Source organism: Cajanus cajan, chromosome 2 (assembly GCF_000230855.2).
Source record: "Cajanus cajan strain Asha chromosome 2, NIPB_CcT2T_4, whole genome shotgun sequence".
Lineage (NCBI taxonomy): Eukaryota > Viridiplantae > Streptophyta > Magnoliopsida > Fabales > Fabaceae > Cajanus > Cajanus cajan.
In genome coordinates, this window is record NC_138518.1 from 21653147 (window position 1) to 21675727 (window position 22581).

At 32.7% G+C, this 22581-nt stretch overlaps 1 protein-coding gene across 1 annotated transcript; it reads right to left on the reverse strand.

Annotated features, from left to right (window-relative positions):
• Positions 1 to 6144: 6144 nt before the first annotated feature.
• On the reverse strand, positions 6145 to 13429 carry LOC109806456 (autophagy-related protein 11). Its single transcript, XM_020368872.3, has 5 exons — positions 12013 to 13429; positions 9429 to 11103; positions 8101 to 8321; positions 7091 to 7304; positions 6145 to 6780 (listed from the first exon to the last, which is right to left on the reverse strand). Exons 1-5 carry the CDS (start codon positions 12930 to 12932, stop codon positions 6376 to 6378), a joined length of 3435 nt encoding a protein of 1144 aa, XP_020224461.2. The 5' UTR covers positions 12933 to 13429; the 3' UTR covers positions 6145 to 6375.
• Positions 13430 to 22581: the final 9152 nt, after the last annotated feature.

The following is a 22581-nucleotide window of genomic DNA, read 5'->3' on the forward strand; positions in this document are numbered from 1 at the left end:
CTCGTACTTGCTATCCCACACAAAGACAACACTCTTCCTAGTCAATCTAGTCAAAGGTAATGCTATCTTAGAAATTTCCTCAATAACCTCCCATAATAATAAGCTAATCTAAGAAAACTCTTAACCTCACTAATTGACTTAAGTATCTCCCACTTAAGCACAACTTCTACCATAGATAGATCTACATTATACCTCCGCTAGAATTTACAGGGCCTAGAAAAGTCACTTCATATAACCAAAAATCATACTTAGATAACTACATAAAACTGTCTTGGATACATCTTCATCCTCATCTCCAATATGAAGATATCACACCCTAAGGTCAATCTTACTAAACACATAAACACGCGCTAATTGATCCATAAGGTCATTTATCCTCGTATCAACATACATGCATATCAAATCATATTAGAATACCTACTTTGAACCTTCGTATCTACCATCCCTAAGCATGTACGAATCAATCACCATTTACACCATATAGGATGTACATGACCAACCTTACCACATAGCATCATACCATATTAAACAACCTCTCAATAACAACACCTTAGAACATCATATCCAAATCATTTTTTATCATTTCTATGCCTAACAACTCAAAAACATCATGACAACATACACCTCCTTCAACAACTGTCAAAGCAAATGACACATAGAGAGTTATACTCATCCAAATGATCTCAAACCTATCTCAAAAGAAAGCTAAGAGAATAAGCTATAACTATTATGAAGACATAAGATTCTAAAAAGATCATCTTCTTAGCTAAAAATTCAAAAAATACAACAAATATATTCAGCGCTTACAACTAGACTTCTGATCACCAAAGCAGCTATAACTGGAGTTCTAGACCTCCGTTTTACCTTATTCCAGTTTCATTAGAAAGATAAAGTCCAAGGCTACAACTTTTAGGTAGACCACAAAATCTAATTCTGTCAATATAACACTTGTACTGGCACAATAGAACTGCAGTGCAAACATCCTTACACCAGACAGCAATAGTGTATCAACACCTTAGCCCACGAAAATATCTCAATCCTTCCAAACCCACTCCTTTCCACCTCAAACTCATATCCAAGCTTCCCACTACAATCCAAAACCAAAACAATTCACATATTCATCACAAAATACTTAGAAAATAAAACTCACATGCTACCTAAACCATAAAAGGTTAACATGCAAACACCAACACTCAAGGAAATTACCAACGTTCCAATCTCTCATCAAGAATACCAAAACTACAATTCTCAACATACAACCTCCTTGGATTCAATCGCTACAACTATATAGATTGCAGAAACTCCACCAATCGTAAACTCTTAATACACTCGAAAAATCAATGTCTCACCCACATCCAAGGTTCTAATAGTTCTAGTTCGTTAGCACAAGGCTTCGTCTACTACTACTGGCACATATGTTTGCAATACAAGCAATACCACTCAACCACTACTTCTTACGTAATAAAGAAGTATCAAAACAAATAAGCAATACCACTCAACCACTACTTCTTGTCCAAGGTCGTGCTCACCCCTAACATGTTATTCAAGGTCACGTCACCCATGTAGCATTTCTTGCCCAAGGTCGTGTCACCCCTGACATAAGTGATACGTATTAATTGCCTCACACATCCCGCACTATGCCAAGGTCACGCCACCCCTGTAGCATCACTTACCCAAGGTCGTGCCACCCTTGGTCATAAGTGTGAGGAACCACAATCATATTCACATTCACATTCACATTCACACAACACATACACTAAATCCACACAAAACAAGGGTTCACATATCCCTCAAGCAACTCACCATGAATCCACATTTAGATCATCAATTGTTATCATATAATATAACAATAACATTTATAAATTAATATAAAACCCAATTGATTCACCAATTTAATAGAATATTAAATCAAATAGTAAAACCCGAAATTTTCTCCAAAACCTAACTCACAAGCACTTTTCTACAATTTCGTTCTCTCTCCCAGATCATCATTTTTACAAATTAATTATATATTCATAATCCTAAACACATACAAAATCTCATAATACCAATAATTCTATAAAAAAAAACAATTATAAAATTATTAAAAACTCTACAAGAACTCTTCTCCACTTATCCCCTTATGTGACTCAACATATAAATCTGCCCTTTTCCCCCGTACCTCGATAAGTAATAGCTGAAACTAGAGTAAGATCTGGTTGGTCTCCTCCTCTGGGTTCCCCTCGGTCTTTAGAGAATGTAGAAGGAAAAGAAGTCAAAACTGAAAGAAGTTAGAACTGAAAGGTGTACTTTTTGGGAATGCCAGAAAGCTCTATTTATAGGCATTAGGAGTGGCTGGAACGACCCGTTTCAAATCCGGAATGGCCCATTCTAGACTCTTCGTCATGTGTAAAATTTCACAGCCAGAACAACACATTCTAATACCAGAACAGCCCGTTCTGGGGTTACATTTTAACCCATAATGACCATGTTTGGAACGACCCGTTCTTAAACCAGAATGGCCCGTTCCCAATTAGGGTTACAAGCTTTTTTGCTAATTTGGAACGTCCCGTTCTCCACTAAGATTTGTAGGAAATTTTAGTAGTTTGGAACGGCCCATTCTGGGCTACTAAATCACCCTTATTGGGCTTTGGGCCTTTGTACAATCTGTTAAAATCGGGCTGTTACAAATATGCTAACCTAAGAAATGCATGATATTTATTTTTTCCTAAACCTTATCATTTTTTTACTAAGGGTTATGATGCATGACCTTTTTTTGCTATTTTTTTAAATAAACTATCCTATATGATGCTTTTAGGGTTAGGGTATAGAGAAGGCTATTAGTTTTTTTTTATTATTATCTTTTTGCTTGCCTATAATTCTTATCTATTTGAAATGAGCCGAAAAGAACATAACAGATGCAACACACATATGCTCAAATAAATGTACACCTGCGAATAGTTACGTCCAAATCCTTGGTCTGTGGTCTCTGTCAAGAAAAGTACGTGGTATATGACGGTTCTAATCTCACTGATCTTTAAGGCTCCCAAGGTACCCCCATTATAGGGACTCAATACCTCTATCACTGTCACCTGGAAAATTCTAAGGTTTTTCACAATATTTCAGGCTAAAGTTACTGGTTATCATGTCGAGTGTGATTTCTGATAAGGCTTGTAGGCTCTAAGGCCATACTTGGGCCGGTCGTACATCAACCACTCCCTATGTTTACGCGCTCATGCCCTTGGGTATAGAGGGAACTGTTGTGTGCTATGGTTTGTGTACAATTGTTATTTCAAACAGAAGCAAAATTTAAGTAAAAAAACAGGTATCAAAGCCAAACAAGTAAAACAAACAAAGTAAATAGGAAAAGATATTTAAACTATTATTCTTATTTTGCTAACTTCATCCTTTATTTGAGTCTGATCCTCTTTAAACATCCTAGTGGAGTCGCCATTTGTCGTAACCCAAAAAATTCCAATATTACGACCAATGATTTTGACTACCATTTTTTAAACATCTCATTAATTAAGGAATGCCCGGATTTCAGACTAATCCTCAAGTAATGATTTTGAAAATAGGTTCATCGAGTCGCCACCAATGTTTTACTCAAAACATTGGAAAAAGAAAAGATTTTTTAAAATCCAATGATAGCCTTAATAATCAAAATTGGGTTTGGGAGTCAGTTACATGTAGGGAAGGTATTAAGCACCCCTACAATGCCCTAAATCGGTACCTTATGATGAAGATAGCATGATAAGAATTAATAGTTTAAATATTTAGTCCCCTTTATGAATAGTTATTCACATACTTAAATTTAAATTACTCGATTGACCCTAAGATGTCTACATGGTTGCTTTTATTATAACAATATTTAAAATAAAAGAAGTTGAAGATGGAGAAAGAAATTGATAAATAATACCTCATAGCAAGCTTTATTAATGTTCTTCCAATATGGGAGACTTGAGGCGCTTTTTGGCTGCCTTACACACTACACAAATACCTCACAAATCTCAAGAAATATAATAGGAGAGAGAGAAAGAGAAATTTTAAGCTATATCAGACTTCCTAGACAAATTTTTTTGGCCCCTGGTTTTGTGCTTGAGTCTATTATTTATAGATGTCAGAACTGACCAGAACAACTTGTTCCAGTTTCAGAATGGCTCGTTTTGGATTAGTTTGTTATGAGTTAAATTTGAATTTAGCATGGCCCATTCCGGTATCAGAACGACCCATGCCAGATTTAAACATGACTCATAACAACCTTTATTGGAATGGCCTGTTCTGGCCCGTTCTCAACTAGGGTTTCAAGGCCTTTTTAGTAGTTTAAAACGGCCCGTTCCAGATTAGGAACAGCCCGTTCCAGTTTGGAACAGGTCATTCCAGCTTGGGAACAACTCGTTCTGGGCTACTAAATCAATCCTTATCGGGCTTTAGGTCTTCTGATGTCATATCTTGTCATTTCCATGCTTCAGGAGCTCCTTTTCTTCATAAATAGAAGTTCATTTCTTTGTTTGTAGGTTCGGACAAAATTAGGTGTCTACAATAGTCAAAGTCGGGTTCAGGAGTCGGTTACGTGCGGGAAAGGTGTTAGGCATCCCACAATGCCCAAATTCGATATCCTATGACAAATTAGCATAATAATTGTGTAATTAAATTCTACCCCTTTTACTTATTAAGCATAAAATGATTTAATTGTCTACATTATTCCCAATTTACAACATACATTCTACTTTATTATCTACATGATGCCTATTCTATTGCATATAAGAAGAATGATAAATAAAACAATAAATAAGAGAGAAGAATTTGGGAACCTTCAAAGCAAACTTTTATAACCCTTCTTGTAAATCAACAAAGGGTTCTTTTTGGTAGCTTCTTCACTCTACAAGAACCTCACTATCACTCAGAATTCTCAAGGAGGGGGAAGGAATCTAGTGTGTGGAAGAATGAGCCTTTGACACACTTTTATAGGCGTCCAGGGAAGGGGAACAATCGTTCCAATGTTGGGAACGGCTGCTTCGCACCTCAGAATTACAGTAAATTAGGTTAAGTGGAACGATCATTTTACGGTTGCAAACTACACTAGAAATGCTATTGGGAACAACCGTTCCAATGGTGGGAATGTCGTTCCGAGCCTAATTTAGGGTTTTGACCCTTTTTCATGCAAAAACTCCTCTCGAACTTCTCATGCTCCGTCTTAGCTCATTTTCGTACCTTTCTTGGCCCTCAAGGGTTGCTCTTCTTGTTTCAGAGGTCTCCTGACCCTTGTAGGAAAAGCCCGGATAAAACATGGTGTCTATAAGACTCATCAAATTGAGTAGTAAGAGCAGTTTGAATCACAAGATCATGAGATAACAAGAATATGCAATTACTAATGATTATTAAATGATAAAATTTGAGAGTATCATGGGAGGAAAAAGCCTGGAATTCAAAAGCGAAAGATAAGGGATTTTGATCATGGGACACACTTAATATATAGGAGAACATTCCCAAGTTTAGGGCGAGGTTACACTCATTTGAATATTTTAGGTTAGAATAGTCTTTGAATTTTCTTGGTGATCATTTTACTGAGATTCTTCGAAATAGACCCTTTTACCAAAACTGATACAATGATATTTTTTATAACCTAACATTTTACTAAATGCTTACAAACTAACCAATCCCAATACATTTGTTAACTAAAAGTTAGAATAGTATGAATATGAAAATTAATAAATAAATAAAAAAACGTAAATACTTAAAAAACAAATCGTATCTAAACAATGGGTTGTCTATTACTCTAAAGTCGTATCTAAACACTCGTTGGTCTATTACCCTGGATTCGTATTTAAACATTCATTAGCATCCCCCGTTGTAAAGCCTATTTTGGATTCTTAATTCACTTTGAGTCTTTTAATACCACGTAAGATTTTAAATTTTTTTTTTTTTTTGCTCCAATGGATTAAGGACCCAAAATTGGAAGCGCATAACGAAGCGATGAGACAATGCAGATTATGCTGTAAGAATAATGGTTGTAAGAATAATGGCACTTTCCGTTTGACGACATTTAGTGGGGGGAACCCTGTTGCCTCAAAACTCAAAAGACAGATCATCTGGCTTTGTGGGTGCAACTAATACGACAAAGGTGAACCATGAGATTTGCAAAATATTGTTTACCAAACAAAATGCGAGAAATTATACTCAAAATGGCCAACTAATGCACTAAGTGCTTGATAATATTCACAACCCAACCTATACATGTCAAAGGTATAAAAATATGTACAGGGGGTAATCTAACGAAATTGAATCGTCGGCTGTACAAATGGTTAACTAGTTCAACTCCCATAAAGAGCATTTAGAGGTTTATGTACAAATTGAATTCTTCCGTCACGTCTTATCTGCCAGTATGATGTAGGATCAGGAAGATGGTGAATGAATTGTGGTATCAGGCAACATTGCTACTGTCACTACAAAATATTCACAATCAAGAGGTAGACCATATGGGTTTGAAGTTGAGCTTGAATTCAAAGTCAACCGGTTGGCCCCTATGTCAGAGGTTAGTTGATTTTCTCTACTATGCTCGAGCTGAGTTGAAGTTGGAGGCAGTGCCTTCACAATTTGGTGTTCAATATGCACAATTTGTCCAATAATGTAGTTAGGTCTGCTTGGAAGATGGTCCACAAACAGGGCCACAGATTCAGTAGATAAGTAGTAGTTAGAGGAGTTCCTAGTAATCCCCTCATAATGCCCGGCTGAATTGAGCACAAAGGCAGCAATCTCGTGAACTTCAAGTCGACCAAAGGAAATCTTCTCCCTATTAGCCTGTAACAAAATCACAACCAAAGAACTTTCCTTTAGCTGATTTCTCAGCTACAATAACATGCTCAGTTCAGAATTTGTAGTGTTCAATAAGCCAGAGGAGTTTAGTCTAACACCACAGATGAAAGTTAAATCTATATGCAGTCACAGCAAAAACCATTCGTGCTATTTTGTAGCCATCAGGCAATTTCTTGCTGGCTTTAAAGAAAGTAGCAATAGTTAAAATAAAAAGCAGTCCATCTCAAATTAAAATAGTCACATATCGTAAAAATAAAACATGCATAGAATCCATAAACATAAGGACACAAGTTACCTGCTTCTCGAGTTGATGCTTATTGTAATAAGTTTTGAACTTATCAGTTTTCTCCTCTAATTCCTTCCGCAGCTGTATGTTAGAAGCTTCAACTCTAGGGTATTTTTCAAGCAGCTCTTCACGATGCCTTGATAAGAAACTAACTTTATCAGCTAATACACGAACACATTTACGGAACTCAGCAATATCATCTTGATCTTTGTCATTAGTAGAACTGAGGAAAAGTGAGAAGAAAGTTGTCATTCTTCTAGTCAACATTCACAAATAAACAAAATATAAAAGCAAAGCTCATCAGAAGATGGCAGGAGAGAGTATCAATCTTTTTTCCCTTCATTTTCTCTATTTTTCTCCTGCTTTATTAAATTTCATGGTTTTCATCACCTTTTAAAGTTTTTTTACAAATTAATTAATCCTAGTATAAAATAAGAGAATTTGGATGCTCTAAAATAAAGATTTCACTTTAGATGGAAAAGTGACAAATTATAGCAGTTGATGAGAAAATCAGAGGAGCAGATTCATACAACTTTGTAATTATACATGTGCAAATTTATTTCTATCACAATCTCAACTACTTATTTTTCAAATCAATGGTTATAACACAATGTTTTTCCTCTAAAATGAACCCATTACTTTAGAGGGGTCAAATTTATCATAATCTAAATAGTTGAGGAAGCAAATTTATTAGTTTCATTACTACAGGTCTACCACCATATAGCATTGTTTTTCCTTCTAAGAGTAAATTGGGTGCTACATTGAGGGGGAGGGTCTAGTTCTCACACTGAGACCATCATGATGCAAGTAATTAATGCAAAATGAACTACTTTGCTAAAAATAAGCGCTAGTTGTCACTCAGTTGACAAACTAGGCTTACGTGAAAGGGGACTTTGCCCAATAGAAGCACCGTGTAGCAATGGCCAACACAATGCCTGTGTAGGAGAAGTAGTCCCACCCAAAGGGCCATCTTTTGGTCTTCCCCAAAAAATTAATAAATAACTAAATAAATATATTACTTGGCTAAAGATTGTGCTAAAGCACGCAGAGAATCTGCAAAACCAGCCACACCAGTCGTAGAATAAGCACAAGTCTTGAGTCTTTCAAAAAGGCTGTGCATCCTAATAACAGATGCACGTAGTAAACCATACTCCAAGGCCCTCCTTTCAGCTGAACTCTTTTGTGTTTGAGCTTCCTCTCTTGCCTCATGCAAACAATTCTCTAGGTGAGCACAATTCATCTGTAGTGAGAGGGGGAGAAGACATTAGAATATTAAAATGCACTTTTTGTTGGACCATGGACCCCTGTTTGATGAATCAACAAGATTATATTTATAAATAATACAACCAATTAATGCCACAACAATAATTATGAAAACTAATGAGCCAGTGTCCTTAAGGTTAAATTCAAGTATGTGTGCCCACAAAATTATAGCTTAATAGGCAACAATTCAGGTCTTTAAGACTAAAGTGTAATTATGATATCCCATGTTCAGTCCCTCATTAAGTGTTTGCACCTTTCACGCAACATCATCATCATAATAATAATAATGCTACTCTTTAGATACTATAAGAAATCAAAAGTAGAAAGCACTTATATTGAAAACAAAGAAACTACTTAATAATAGTCTTTTAAGTAATTGGAAGTATATATAATGGTATATATCATATATTAAACGTTCCTTATTTGTTAGCCAGAGACAATGGACAATGACAATGTATAGTCCACATTAATTCACTTTATGTCATGAAAATTTAGAAATAAAAATCAATTTCTATGAATTAGAATCAAAATTTTATTATGCTTAACTATTTTCTAACTAAATTAAGAATAATATTACCAAGATTTCCTATCCAACCAAATAGGTTTTCAACATGTAGTCAACGGAATCAACACTCTATACCCTTATGAACTTGACTAAGCTACCAGTACGATTGACACAAGTTGACAAAACCTCTGCTTGGCATGATTTAATTGAGCAACAGTATCCAAATACAGATACTTGGGGAAAATTGTTATTAATAATACATGTAATATCATTTATGGGATCTGCAGAAGCTAAATACAACAAAAATAAAACATGGGTGCTAATAGTGGAGGCTAGGCAAAGGGTAAGTGTAAGAAGGAAAATGTATGTGTAAGAGAAGAGAACACAAGAACAGAGATTGACAGATGAAGCTTTTTTCTTGAATAAAAATTTGCAATGAGGTTTTTCTCTTGGATAAAAATTGGAAAATGAGATTAAATTAGTAATCCATGGAAATACATAACAACCTATATAAAACATGCAACCACTTTTCAGGAAATTCACTTGCAACTTAATCTGCATTTTATTCACAATTGTCACCTGAGATTCATCAAGTAGTTTTAGACTTGCATCCAACTCCCGTCTGAGCACAGAAACCTCCTCCAGAACAGCTTCAAGTTTGGCCTCAGTTTCATTCAATTGATTTGATTTGTCTTCAAGTGTACTATGAAGTTCCAACAACTTATTGTTTGCTTTGGATTCCATGTCTGGATGAACTGCTGAGTCACAAGGTACTAGATCATTCAGAGGCATGCTATCAGCAGTGGAACTGTTTGTTAGCAACATGCCCAGTTGTCTGACTATCTTGTCTTTTCTGAATTTATCACCACTTTGCATTTCTTCGCGATGAGGCTCCACCTTGGATGAATCCATCTGTGGGTTTTGTATTCCTGAGGAATCCAACATGTTCTCATCCACCCCATCCAAAGCTTTACCTAAATGTTTAATGAATAGACCAGGTTTTCCATCCAAGGAACTTGAGATGCATGAAACTTCACCCATGGGCTCAGTAGTAGATACAGAAGGCATGTCATCGCTCACAAATTCTTGCTTGTAATTATCTGTCTTCCCAGACAGAAAGGGGAAGTCAGCTGTATCACTTACACTGGATATCTTCTGTCCCTGCACATACAGATTAGATAACTTCTGCTCCAATTCTTGAATACGTTTCTCATACGAGATAGACTCCAGCTGCTTCATCTTAAGCACTGATTGAAAATGTTTGATATATTCATCTTTCAAATGCAAAGCTTCAACTGTCTTCTCTGTGGCATTCTTCAGTATACTATGGATCCTTTCATCATTCAGGGACTCGTACTCAACCACAGGGCATAGAGAACAAATCAAGGCTATTTTAGCAGCAAGCTCTGCTTTTAGTTTTGTATTTTCAACTTCAATTTTGCTAGTTCCAGCAATTTCAAACAACTCACTTCCATCAAGGTGCTCCTCAAAGTCATATCTCTCAATTGAGTCAGTACTAGTATCTACATCCTCAGCTGAGAGACAGCTGTCACTACACACAGCAGATGAACCTTTAAAGCTCCCATGCTTTTCTAGTTTGGACTTTACCCCTGCTAGATACTCTGGAGCATAACGATCCACATCTGATATGTCAATATTAATCAAACCAACATCAAATGGAGCTATATTGACATCACATTGGTTAGGAGAGTCAAACAAGCCCATAGAAGCTAATAATTCTTTAGGTATAAAAGGACTATGAGCTTTTAGAAAATCCTCCCGTCTCCTGATCTCAGCCTCACACTTTGTAGCGAGTCTTTCAGCCAGTTGCCCAGCCACACCCATGTACAGCTTCATGTACGCCTTTCGTCTCACTACTTCCGCAAGGCAAGCTCTGTATGCAGGGCCAACACTGCGGAACAACTTTAAATCTACAAATAAGTCATCCTGGCGAGCCATTGCCTCTTTAAAGACGGGAAATTGTAGCTTCTGATCTTTGATAAGATAAGTAACATAAGTTACGTTCTGCATGTAATTATGGACATATATGTTCATTTCATTCTTTTTTTCCATGGAATAGTCAAGTAGCTTAGAAATAGATCGGTCACAGGCCTGCATCTTAGGCAAGTGATTTTTATCATGAACATCATACATAGGGCCCAAGGCTGAAACTGCATCATGAGGACGAAGTGAAGAGGACAATTGACAAGAGAGACAATCATCCACAAGTTTCTTCACAGTGTTAACATCTTTGCTGCAGAAAACCCCATTAAATTTAACTTATAAGCTATGCCAACAACATTTAGTATAGTTTTAACTTTTAAGTGTCTCATAAGATGAAAGGAACAACATCTAGTATAGTTTTAACTTATAAGTATCTCATATGATGAAAGAATAATGAAGAATATATATTGAATTGCAGCAATCAAAATAAGCAAAACAAGTGATATCTGAAACCAAGCAATATTCCATTTCCATATTCCCTCACTGCTGGTGAACTATCATATTACAAAAGCAACATGCCACTGCACAGTCAGGATACCTCAACCTTTGATGCTTCCACTGAAAAACAAATTATAGCCCAAGAAGTTTTTCAGTAGTTTCTGGGGAGAGTTTGCTCTTGACATTCATTATCAAAGCAGTTTCATACTCTCATTAGGCATATTTGGAAGCTATTCGTATATGAACAGGTTTCTGTGCACAACTACACAAGACAGATATTTTGGCATATAAAGTCTGAACAACCTCTTCCTCATAATCTTATTCAAATTTCCTCTACTATGTCCTAATCAAGGACCTCAGTCATTACTTTTCCACCCTCTAACTAATCTGCGTATTTCCCCTCCCTTAAAATATCCTACTCTGTATTTAGCATCAGTTCCATTTAAGTTTTACTGATCAACAAAACAAATAATAAAAAGAAGAAGAAAAAAATTCATGGTGCTTGAGAAAAAGTAACAAGTCTATGCACATATATGAAAAGAATTTAGGCAATGGAAAATTGATCCTGAATTGTGTTCAGAGTAGCAACCTAAGCTTAAATAGAAAGATTAAACCTTCCAGAAGAAACAGCATAAAAGCATGCAATTCTGTTACTCTCCTGAATGAAAAGTTAACACAAAAAAAGGGGGGAAATAACTTGATAAAATAAACCAGTTCTAACCTCAAAGATTGCATTATAGTCTTCTGTTCAGTTATATATCTCTGATGCTCTCTAATTGTTCTCTCTAAATTCTTCACGGGCAAGAAAGGCCCACTCGACAACAAGTCCTCTACCCTATGCTTAACTTCACCGAAACTCTGCTTAAAATGTGAAACTTTATTCTCAAACTGCTTGTGGGAGCTAATGCAGTTCTCCACCAACTTCCTCACGTTTTCTTCTTTCAGAAGATCGAGCAAGCACTTCCGCTTGACGGTTTGTAAAGCAGGATGAATTTTGATGGACCTCAACTTCTCGACATCCCTCCCAAAATTGGCCACAAGATCCGAATGCACCCGGTGTTGCTGCACATAGCGTTTCATGAATTCCACATAGTTTTGGCTAATCAATCGATAGTACTGATCCAAATTCCCCCTGGCAACCTCCAGCGCCCTCTCCTGAACCATCATCTCTCTCAAAACCCTCTCACACTGCTCATACTTGGCCACGGTACAACCATAAACCGCATTCCCACGATGGTAATGGAACCGGAATTGGCGGTCGTACGAAGGCAAAGCCTTCAAGGCAGGGTCCAATGCATGATCAAGAGGGTGAGGCTCGTGGTGTGAGAATGGTGATGGAGGCTCCAAATTAGTATGAAGTTCAACTCTCTCACGCTGTGGGGGCGCCGAATTGCTCTGAAGCCGCGCTTTGTTGAACACAAACACATCCCGGCCACTGGAGGGAAGCTTGTAAGCCGACAGTAGCTGCTGCGGCTCCAGCTTTATACCCAAACAGAGAACAACCTGATCGCTGAAACCAATCCCAGTTTCGGATTCAATGATCCGCATAACCGCCTCAACAACCGTGCTCTCCTCACACACCAACTCATACGAATGTCCATTCTCAGCAATGTGAACCAAAAGCCTTTGCGCGCAACTCATCGTAACAAATCCCAAACCGATATTCAACTCAACATCAACATCAACATCAAAACCCTAAGAATATGACAATGCAACCTGCTTCGGAAGGTGAGTCGCCACAAGAGAATCAGAATGTCCAAACCAAAGCGTGGAAGCAACGAAACGTGAATCGGTCAAGCCGCGATACGTTTCGCGCATGAATCTGGAATTCAGCGGCACCAGGAATGTGACCAAACCCTTGCAACGAAGACTTCTGATAATCAACGAAACGACTCCGCCGTGATATATTATATTTTTATTTTTTTTATTTACTTTTCAATCTATTGAGTTTTGTTTGCAGTGTATTGTATTGTATTTGGCATCTCCACGAGAGACCCTTCTGCAGGAGGGTATCCTCTGAAAGCAGAAGAGTTCTCTATCTATCTGTCTGTTTCCTGGCTACCAGGGTAGAACAGAATCCGATGAACTCAAAACAGAAAGCGCCCTATCAATTCGTTCTGGCAGTCAATTAACATTAGTTTGCCTTTCAAGATTACTCTTTTAGTTTTAGCATAGTTTAATATTTATCTTTTAGAGTTTAGGGTTAGTTAAATATTTATTATATATAAATAAAATTTATAATAAATTATATATAAATATATAAACATATATAAATATTATATTTGAATATATAAATTTTATTTAAAATTTAAATAAATAAATATTTTTAACATATAGTTATATTTTATAATTATTATAAATAATTTATATTATAATATAATATTTTATTTATTGATAATTTATTTTAAATTATTAAATTTTAATTTATAAATAATTATATTAAATAAAAAAATATTAATTTTTAAGAAAATATATTTTCATTCAAGATGAAAATTCATGATTTAATATATAGGAATCAAATTTTGTATTACTTTAATATAGTTTTAAAAAAATATATAAATCATTTATTTATTTTTATGATGAAATATTGGTTAAGAATATATATTTAATACTTAATTTTTTTTTATAAATATTTATTGTTAATTATAGTAGGATATAATTATTTTTTATTCAAATATGTTTTTAATTTTTATAGAATAAGGAAGTTTTTGATATTGATTTATTTAAAATGTTTTTTTTATTCTTATAAAATCTAGAATAATTATTTTATATTATTATGTAATCAAATTTAATAACTTATTTTTTATTAAAAGATTAAGTCATTGAAATTTTTTTTATAGGTCCTTAACATAAATATTATTTATCTATCTTAAAATCATCACTAAATATTAAAAATAGTGACTTTAAATTCTGAAGAAATAAAAATAAAAATAATATATATATATATATATATATATATATATATTACATTGACTAAAATTAAAATTTACTCATTTATAAGGACCAAAATAATTTTAAAAGGACTAAACAAAATATTTACAAAATTTAAAAGGATGAAAAATAAAGAAAAAACTTATAGAAATTAAAATAAAACTCATTTATTTTATAAAAACTAAAAATATATTTAAGCTTATATTTTTATTTTATGTAATTAAATTTTATTAAAGTAAATTTTGAGTATATAAATTATGTCATTATTAAAATTTATAATAGATAAATATTTTATCATTATAAGTTTATGATAAACTAGTATTTTATTATAAAGTCTGTAAAGTATTGGGATACTTTTTTCCTAAAAAATTTTGTCAAATAGAAAATAATAAAAAAAATATTTGTTGGCCCAAAATAAGGATCAACTTATTATATAAAGTTATTAATATTTGGAGTAATTTTTCTCTCCAAAATTTTTTGTTAAATAGGGAATAACTAGTAGTTTAGCATGTGATGCACAAATTAAATATTTATTATATATAATTATAATATATAATAACATAATATATAAATAAATATTATGTTTTAATATATATTTAAAATTAGAATAAATAGATATTTTTAAACATATAAATTATATTTTATATTTATGATAAATAATTTATATTATATTATAATTTTATTGATAATTTAATTTAAAATATTAAAATTTAGTTCATAAATGATCATGATAAATAAAAATTAAATTAGATAAGAAGTTAAAAAAACTCTCTCATCAAAGAAAAATACGTCCAAGATAAAAGTTTATATTTAATATATAGAAGTTGATAATCTTTTATATTATAACATTTTTTTATTTTATTTATTAACAATTTATTTAAAAAATATTAAAATTTAATTTATAAATAATTATGACGAATAAAAATTAAATTAGATATGAAATTAAAAAAATCTCTAAAAATCCTCCTACCGAAGAAAAACCTCTAAAAGTGGTTTCACACAAGATAGAAAATTGTATTTAATATATAGGAGTTAGTTAAGAAAATTTTTGTTGATTCAAAAATAAGAGTTATTTGATTATATAATGTTGTTAGCATCTAAATTAGTTTTTTTTCAAAAATTTTCATCCAAATAGGAAAAAAATTAAGCAAATTTTCATTTGCTTAAAATAACATGTTTTTTAGAAAATTATTTTTTAAAAGAAACAAATATAATTTGCTTCTTTAAAAACACAGGAAGTGCTTATTTAAAAAATATGTAGTTAATACAAACACACTAAAAACTAAAAAATTATTTATTCTATTAAATTTTATTTTATTATAAAAAGTTGTCAACATTTAGAATAGTTTTTCCCTGTCAAATACAGAATATTTAAGAAAATTTTCATTGACTCAAAATAAAACTTAAAACAAGGGAAACCATTAGGGTTAGCCTAATGGTTGGGTGAGAAGGGATTGAGATAGTTAAAAGTATAAGGACCTATGTTCAATCTTCATTGTGACCATCTTTGTAATCTTTCGTATCTTTAAAAAAAAAAAACTTAAAACAAGGGATATTTTATTATATAAATTTGTTAATATTTTGAGTAGTTTTTTCTCACAAAAAATTTCCTTAAATAGAGAATAATATTATTATATAAAGTTGTTAATATTTGGATAAAATTTTTCCCAATTTTTTTTTGTCAAATAAGGAATAATGAAGAAAATTTTTGTTGGCTAAAACTAAGGATTATCTTATTATATTTTATTGCATAAAGTTGTTAACGTTTGAGTAAATTTTCTTCCAAAATTTTTGTCAAGTAGGGAATAATTAAGAAAATTTTCCTTAAAATAAGGGTTAAATTAGTGGTTATCTTATTATGTAAATTTATTAATATTTGGAGTAGGTTTTCTCTCCAAAATATTCATCAAATAGAGAATATATAACTAAAAAAAAAATTGTTGACTCAAAATAAGAGTTATCTTATTATATAAAGTTGTTAACATTTAGAATAATTTTTGCTCCCAAAAAATAGGAAAAAATTTAAGGAAATTTTAATTTGCTCAATATAAGATGATTTTTAAAAGATTATTTTTTAAAAGAAACAACTATAATTTGTTTATTTAAAATCTTATTGTATAAAGTTGTTAAGATTTTGAGTAATGTTTCTCATTCAAAATTTTGTCAAATAGGGAATAATCTTATTATATAAAGTTGTTAATATTTAGAGTAGTTTTTCCCCGAAAAAGATTGTCATAAGGTATAATTAAGAAAAAATTATTGACTCAAAATAAGAGTTAATATAAGGGTTATCTTATTATATAAAGTATGACACTCTCTACCCCACATACTCATACTCATAAATATTAATGAAGCAAAAGAACCTTGTTTGAATAAAACTTTATTTGAAATAAATAAATAGTTCGTTAAACACATCATCTTCATGTCAATTTCATGTGTACACATCTTCATCTCATTCATGCATACATATCATTATCCTGTCATTCTCATATCATATTCTATCACATATAAAGTTTTTATATCATGCATAAATATTTCATATCACACACATCATGTAGAAACACCTCAAATATCATACAAGAACAATGTTTTAAAAACATAATTTCATACTCATAATTCATCACATACTCATGTCCATGGTTGTTAAACTTAAGTGTTAAATCATAAGCTCATACAAGTTTATGAGCTTATAAACCCAAAATGAGACAACTCGCATGTAGGCTTAGAATCATGTAAACTCGGATGAAATTGGTGAACTTGGCAACAAACTTGTTAAACTCATGAGTTTGGATTTGACTATGATTTTAATTTTTTTATAGAAAAATTTGTTGAACTACCCCAAATTGATTTGTTATTAAAGTCATTTTAACCTGTGACACCCTTTACCCCTCATGCACAAATTAAATATTATATAATAATAATATAAAAAAATACTTCATTTAATAATTGAAAATTATGGGTTAAAGGTACCACACCCACAACTTCAAATAACAAGATTGAAAGTAAAACAATTGCAATGAATAAAAATTATTGCAAAACTATTTTCTTAAGAAAATAAACTAAAGTTCTAATGCATCAATGACAAGAAATAGTCCCTATCTAAAACCCTGATATCATATCCTATCAAAGAAATCCCAACGAAAAAGGCTTACTCATCTTTATTATCACAATTAAATTCAATTGCACAAATACAACAAAATAAAACACCAAAAAAAGGGAGTGAGAAACATCTCACTTCGGCTACTTGTGTAGGAAATGGTCAAGTAGCCACACACATACAATAACATATTATAAAGTATACATGAAATTCATCAACAATTATTCTATCAATAACATTATAGTAATCAAAGCAATAAACATTCAGTCACATTTGATTACATCACATCTCTTTCACATATAAAATTCACAGTTCAAACACAAGGGCATGTTATGTTCATGCAAAGACATGACTCTCCTAAACTATATGCATGTGGCACTAGTAAAATCACTTTATCCTTACCTGAAGATTGAGTAGTCTAAGAGTACAGATGAGTCAAGCCATCAGAACACTCTGCACTAGAAGCATATATAACTAAGGCCTCGTCAAGATAGCTAAGTCGCACAACATCCACCCCATGCACACAATGGGCAAGATTAGGGTTTCCCAAACCAAACTATCCCTAAGGATTGATCTTTAAGCCTTTACATAAGGGGACCTTCCTAATAGCGTATTCCATGTCATACCCATCACAAAAATACATAATGCACATAATGCACATAATGCATGTCACATAGACTTTATGCATGATCATACCAATTACATTCACAATTCTCATATACTTAATTTCACATCACATTATTAACATCCCTACTAGGCAATTCACCCAGACTTTTACATTGCTAAGATATACTTAGTGTGGAGAAAAGATACACATTAGAATGGGAGGTTGAATAATGTTAATTGAAAACTCGTAGTTTTTCAAGTAGTCAAGTAGTAATATTAATAGTTAAGAGTGCTAAAGAGAGAATAAATGAAACATATAGTATTTTTTATGCTAGTTTGTCTCAACCATCAAGACTACATTCAACTCTCAATCCAACTAGGCTAAGTTCCTTTATCTTAAACAAGATATACGTATTATTTCAACAAGCCATTTTTGGCTCAAACCTAAATGTTATTTGAATTGTTTCTTCAAGCAATCTTCCCAAGTGTTTTTTCACATACAACCTGATGAAAACCCAAGGAGAGACTAGATTGATGTAGTCCCTCCTTCAAGCTTCTAAGATGAATCTTTAGCTTCTTAGACTCCTTCAAGCTTCTTCAATGACTTCCTAAGGTGTTAAATCCATGCCAAACACACGGAAGAGATAAGATCTACCTTGGTGACGCCACACTCTTATAGAGTGATAAGTCCTTTCAAATTCTCACCACACTCAAGAGAGTATAAAGGAAAAAGAAGAAGTTTCAAGGATTGAAACAAGCTTTGAGAGAGAGAAAATTAGAGAAAAACTCATCTAACTCAATAAAATGCTCAAAAACTAACTTGGCCAATACAAGGAAAAATCATATATAGGATTTGGTTGACTTATGGTGCAAGCTAGACTAACCATGATCAAGTATAACCATGGTTAGCTATCTTGTACTTGAGCTAACCAATCCTAGTTAAGTATCTAGAAGCTTATGGAATAAGCTAAGCTAATCCTAGTTTAGAAGTAACTTAGGTTATCTTAAGTTAACTTCAATTACCTAACCTAATCATTATAACTAACATACTAATGATTACTTTTAACAATCTTGTTGAGATGTCACTATCAAAGCTATGTGACTTATTTAACAACTTGGATGGCTAAATTGGTTAGGTTTGGATGTCCAAACCTATGGAAAATGGAAAAAAGTTTAGGTTATTCAAACCCAAATAAGTCTATGGCTTTAGCTAGTTACACCTTTCCTAAACTACTAATTACACCCTTAAAGAAAAATTATACAAGGATAAAAATTCCTATACTACTTGACCCAAATACAAGGTAAAAAATAACCTATATAATATATACATTAGAAAACTAAGCAACTAGGAGAACACATACTTTATGCACATGAATCACATCATCCTCTTTAGTAGCTTCCTCTAGCCTTCTAACCATAGACCTTGTCAAAGGTCCTATGATCTTCAAAGATTATCCTCCATCATCCCCTCCTTCTTAAGAAGGATCTAGCCTTAAATCTAGTCCCTCATCATCAGTGTCAATTGCTCTTGCAAAAGGCAAAAGATCAAAAATATTAAATGTAGTGCTAACACCATACTTATAAGGTAAATCAAGCCTATATGCATTATCATTTATTTTTTGGAGAACTTGGAATGGACCATCTCCTCTAGAACTTAGTTTGGACTTCCTTTGAGAAGGAAACCTTTCATTTCTCAAGTGAAGCCAAACCCAATCCCTTTCCTAAAAAATAAGTTTCTCTCTTTTTGTTGTTATAATCAACACATCTTTGAGTTTGTTTTTCAATTTGGACTTTAACCTTCTCATGATATTTTTATAAAAAAAAATCAACCTTGAATACTCTTTCTTTATGCAATAAGGAAGTAGTATTAGGGAATGGAAGTATATCAAGAGGAGTAAGAGGGTTAAAGCCATAAAAAAACTTAAAAGGAGGAAGATTAGTAGTCTTGTGAACTACCTTGTTATAAGCAAACTCTATGTGAGGAAGACGTTCATCCCAAGACTTCTTGTTGCTTTTAATGATTACCCTCAATAAAGTGGAAAATGATCTATTCACTACTTTTGTTTGCCCATCACTCTATGGGTGACAAGTAGTAGAGAAAAGAAGTTTAGTTCCATGTCTTTCCCAAAGAGATCTCCATAAATGGCTTAGGAACTTCACATCCCTATTTGACACTATTATTTTGGGTATGCCATGCAATCTAAAAACTTCTAAGGCTCAAATATTAGAATTTTATGACATAAAGGAATTGTAAGAGAAAGAACTATATTTCAAAACAAATTTTGAAGAGTGTGACCATAAGGCCATGGATGGGTTTTATCCTTATGAGGGGTATTTGTTTAAGGAATGGAAACTTTGTATACCCCAAAGATGCATCAGAAAACTTTTATGAAAAGAGAGCCATGAAGGTGGGTTCATGGGATATTTTGGAATTGATAAAACATTGACAATTTTGAAAGAAAATTTCTTTTGGCCCCATATGAGAAAAAATGTCCAAAGGTTTTGCTTTAGATGTATAGCTTATTTCCAAGTAAAGTCTAAAGTAATGCCTCATGAACTATACCTGTTTCATCTTCCTTTTCTGCAGACATTAGTATGGACTTTATCCTTAGTATCCCTAAACCCAAAGGGTAAAGAATTCCATTTTGGTGATAGTGGATCGTTTTAGAAAAATGACCTATTTTATACCTTACCACAAAATGGATGATGCTAATAACATCTTATGACTTTTCTTTAGAGAGGTTGTTAGGTTGCATATTTTACCTAAGACAATAGTGTATGATAGAGATGTTAAGTTTGAGGCCCTCTTGAAGAAATAGTTTTATTTTTGATGTAGCTTTGTTTAAATTTGCTTCATTTTATATTTTTGGCCTATGTTAAAAGGATATTGTATTGGTTGTTTCATAAGACTTAGGCTTGTATATGTTTTCTTTTTATGATAGTTTATTTTCAAAACTTATCTAGTTTTTTAGTAAACATATCTCAATAATTTTCATTTTGTGTGAAAACATAATGTAATAGATTACCATGCTGTTAAATAAACTACAAATTGTTTTAACATTAAATAAAACTTTTAGAATCATTCAAAAGAATTCAATGTTAAGTGAGATAATAGGTTACCATTTCAGGTAATAGATTACTGAAACTTAGCATCTTCACTATTTTAATCGATTACCATGATTGGTAATAGATTACCATGGTGACTTTTGAGGGAAACAAGCAATTTTGCATCGATTAATCGATTATCCTATGTAGTAATCGATTATCATTGTGAAAATTGAGTTATATGCTTATTAAGAAGCACAACATAATCGATTATCATGTTTGGTAATAGATTACCTTTGTTCTAAAATCAATGTGGTTTCAATTTTTAAGAATATAGTAATAGATTACCTTCACAGGTAATATATTACAACTTTTACAAAATTTTTAAATGCTAAAATCCTCTTTGCACTATAAATATAACTCTTTCAAAAACTTAAAAGAGAGATCAAATATACTCTGAAAAAAAATTTTAGAACAAGAAAATATCACATGCTTTTAAGACAGAATACAATTGCTAAAGATTGATTAAAGAAGATAAGTTCATGAAAAGATTTCAAGAAATTTATGAGCTATCTTTGTTCAAGATCATTCTACACATATTAGGTGTATTCTCTTTGATCTTAAATCTTTGTTTTTACTTGATTGTATTACTCTTTGAGATAGGGTGTCTCATAAGAGTTAAGAGAAATATTGAGACTTGGTTTTTCTTAAGTAGGTTCTTATGGGGTGCAAGAATCTTTGTTTGTTAAATCTTGTGGATTCAAGATTGTGTTTGATTTTCATTTTGATTGTAATATTGTTTTTACCTGGTGTGTGCAAAGAATATTATAGTGGAATGACTTGATTTAGTGGTGTGCTAAGTCAGAAACTAGATGTAGGCCCTTGTATGGCTGAATTAGTATAGATCATTGTGTAATTCTCTCTTAACCTCCATATCTCTTGATATAATTTTGTTTTCATCTTGTGATACTTGTAAAAGGAATTTCAAGAAAACGTTTCTTGACATGTTATCAATTTTTTTTCATATTAAGATCATCATATATGCAATTTGGAAAGATGTCCAAAGGTTCATATTAATCAACAGTGTGGATCATTAGCCTTGATCGTGACTAATCCATTTATACTGAGGTGTTCTCCTAAACCTGAGGTTGTACCTTTTTGGCCTTGTTCTGCCTGTACGGGATATAATCCTTACATCATGTCTTTAGATCAAATGTTCCTAGACTGTTCTAGGACATTTGCATCCCTAATCCTTGAGTATTTATTGTGCATACTCCATGTATCTCTCGCCTAAATGCCATATAGGTCAAAAAGGAATAGAAAGGAAGAGATATATCAGTTTTGCAAAAGGCTATTTAGAAAGTTTTTTCGAAAATAGTCTTTAGAAGAATGGCAAGTCTAGGTTAGTAGATGTTTAAGGCTAATAAGTGAGTACGCTGAAAGTAGGAAAATTGTTTTCCACACTAGCTTAATCTATATTTTTTTAAGTCAAGCAAAGACTTGGGATTATCTTTTTAGTTGGTGCTTTGTGGCAGCCTCCCCGCTACAATAACCTCACTTCCTCTCGATAAATTTTAAGCAAGAATCCCCAACAATGACCCAAGGATTTCT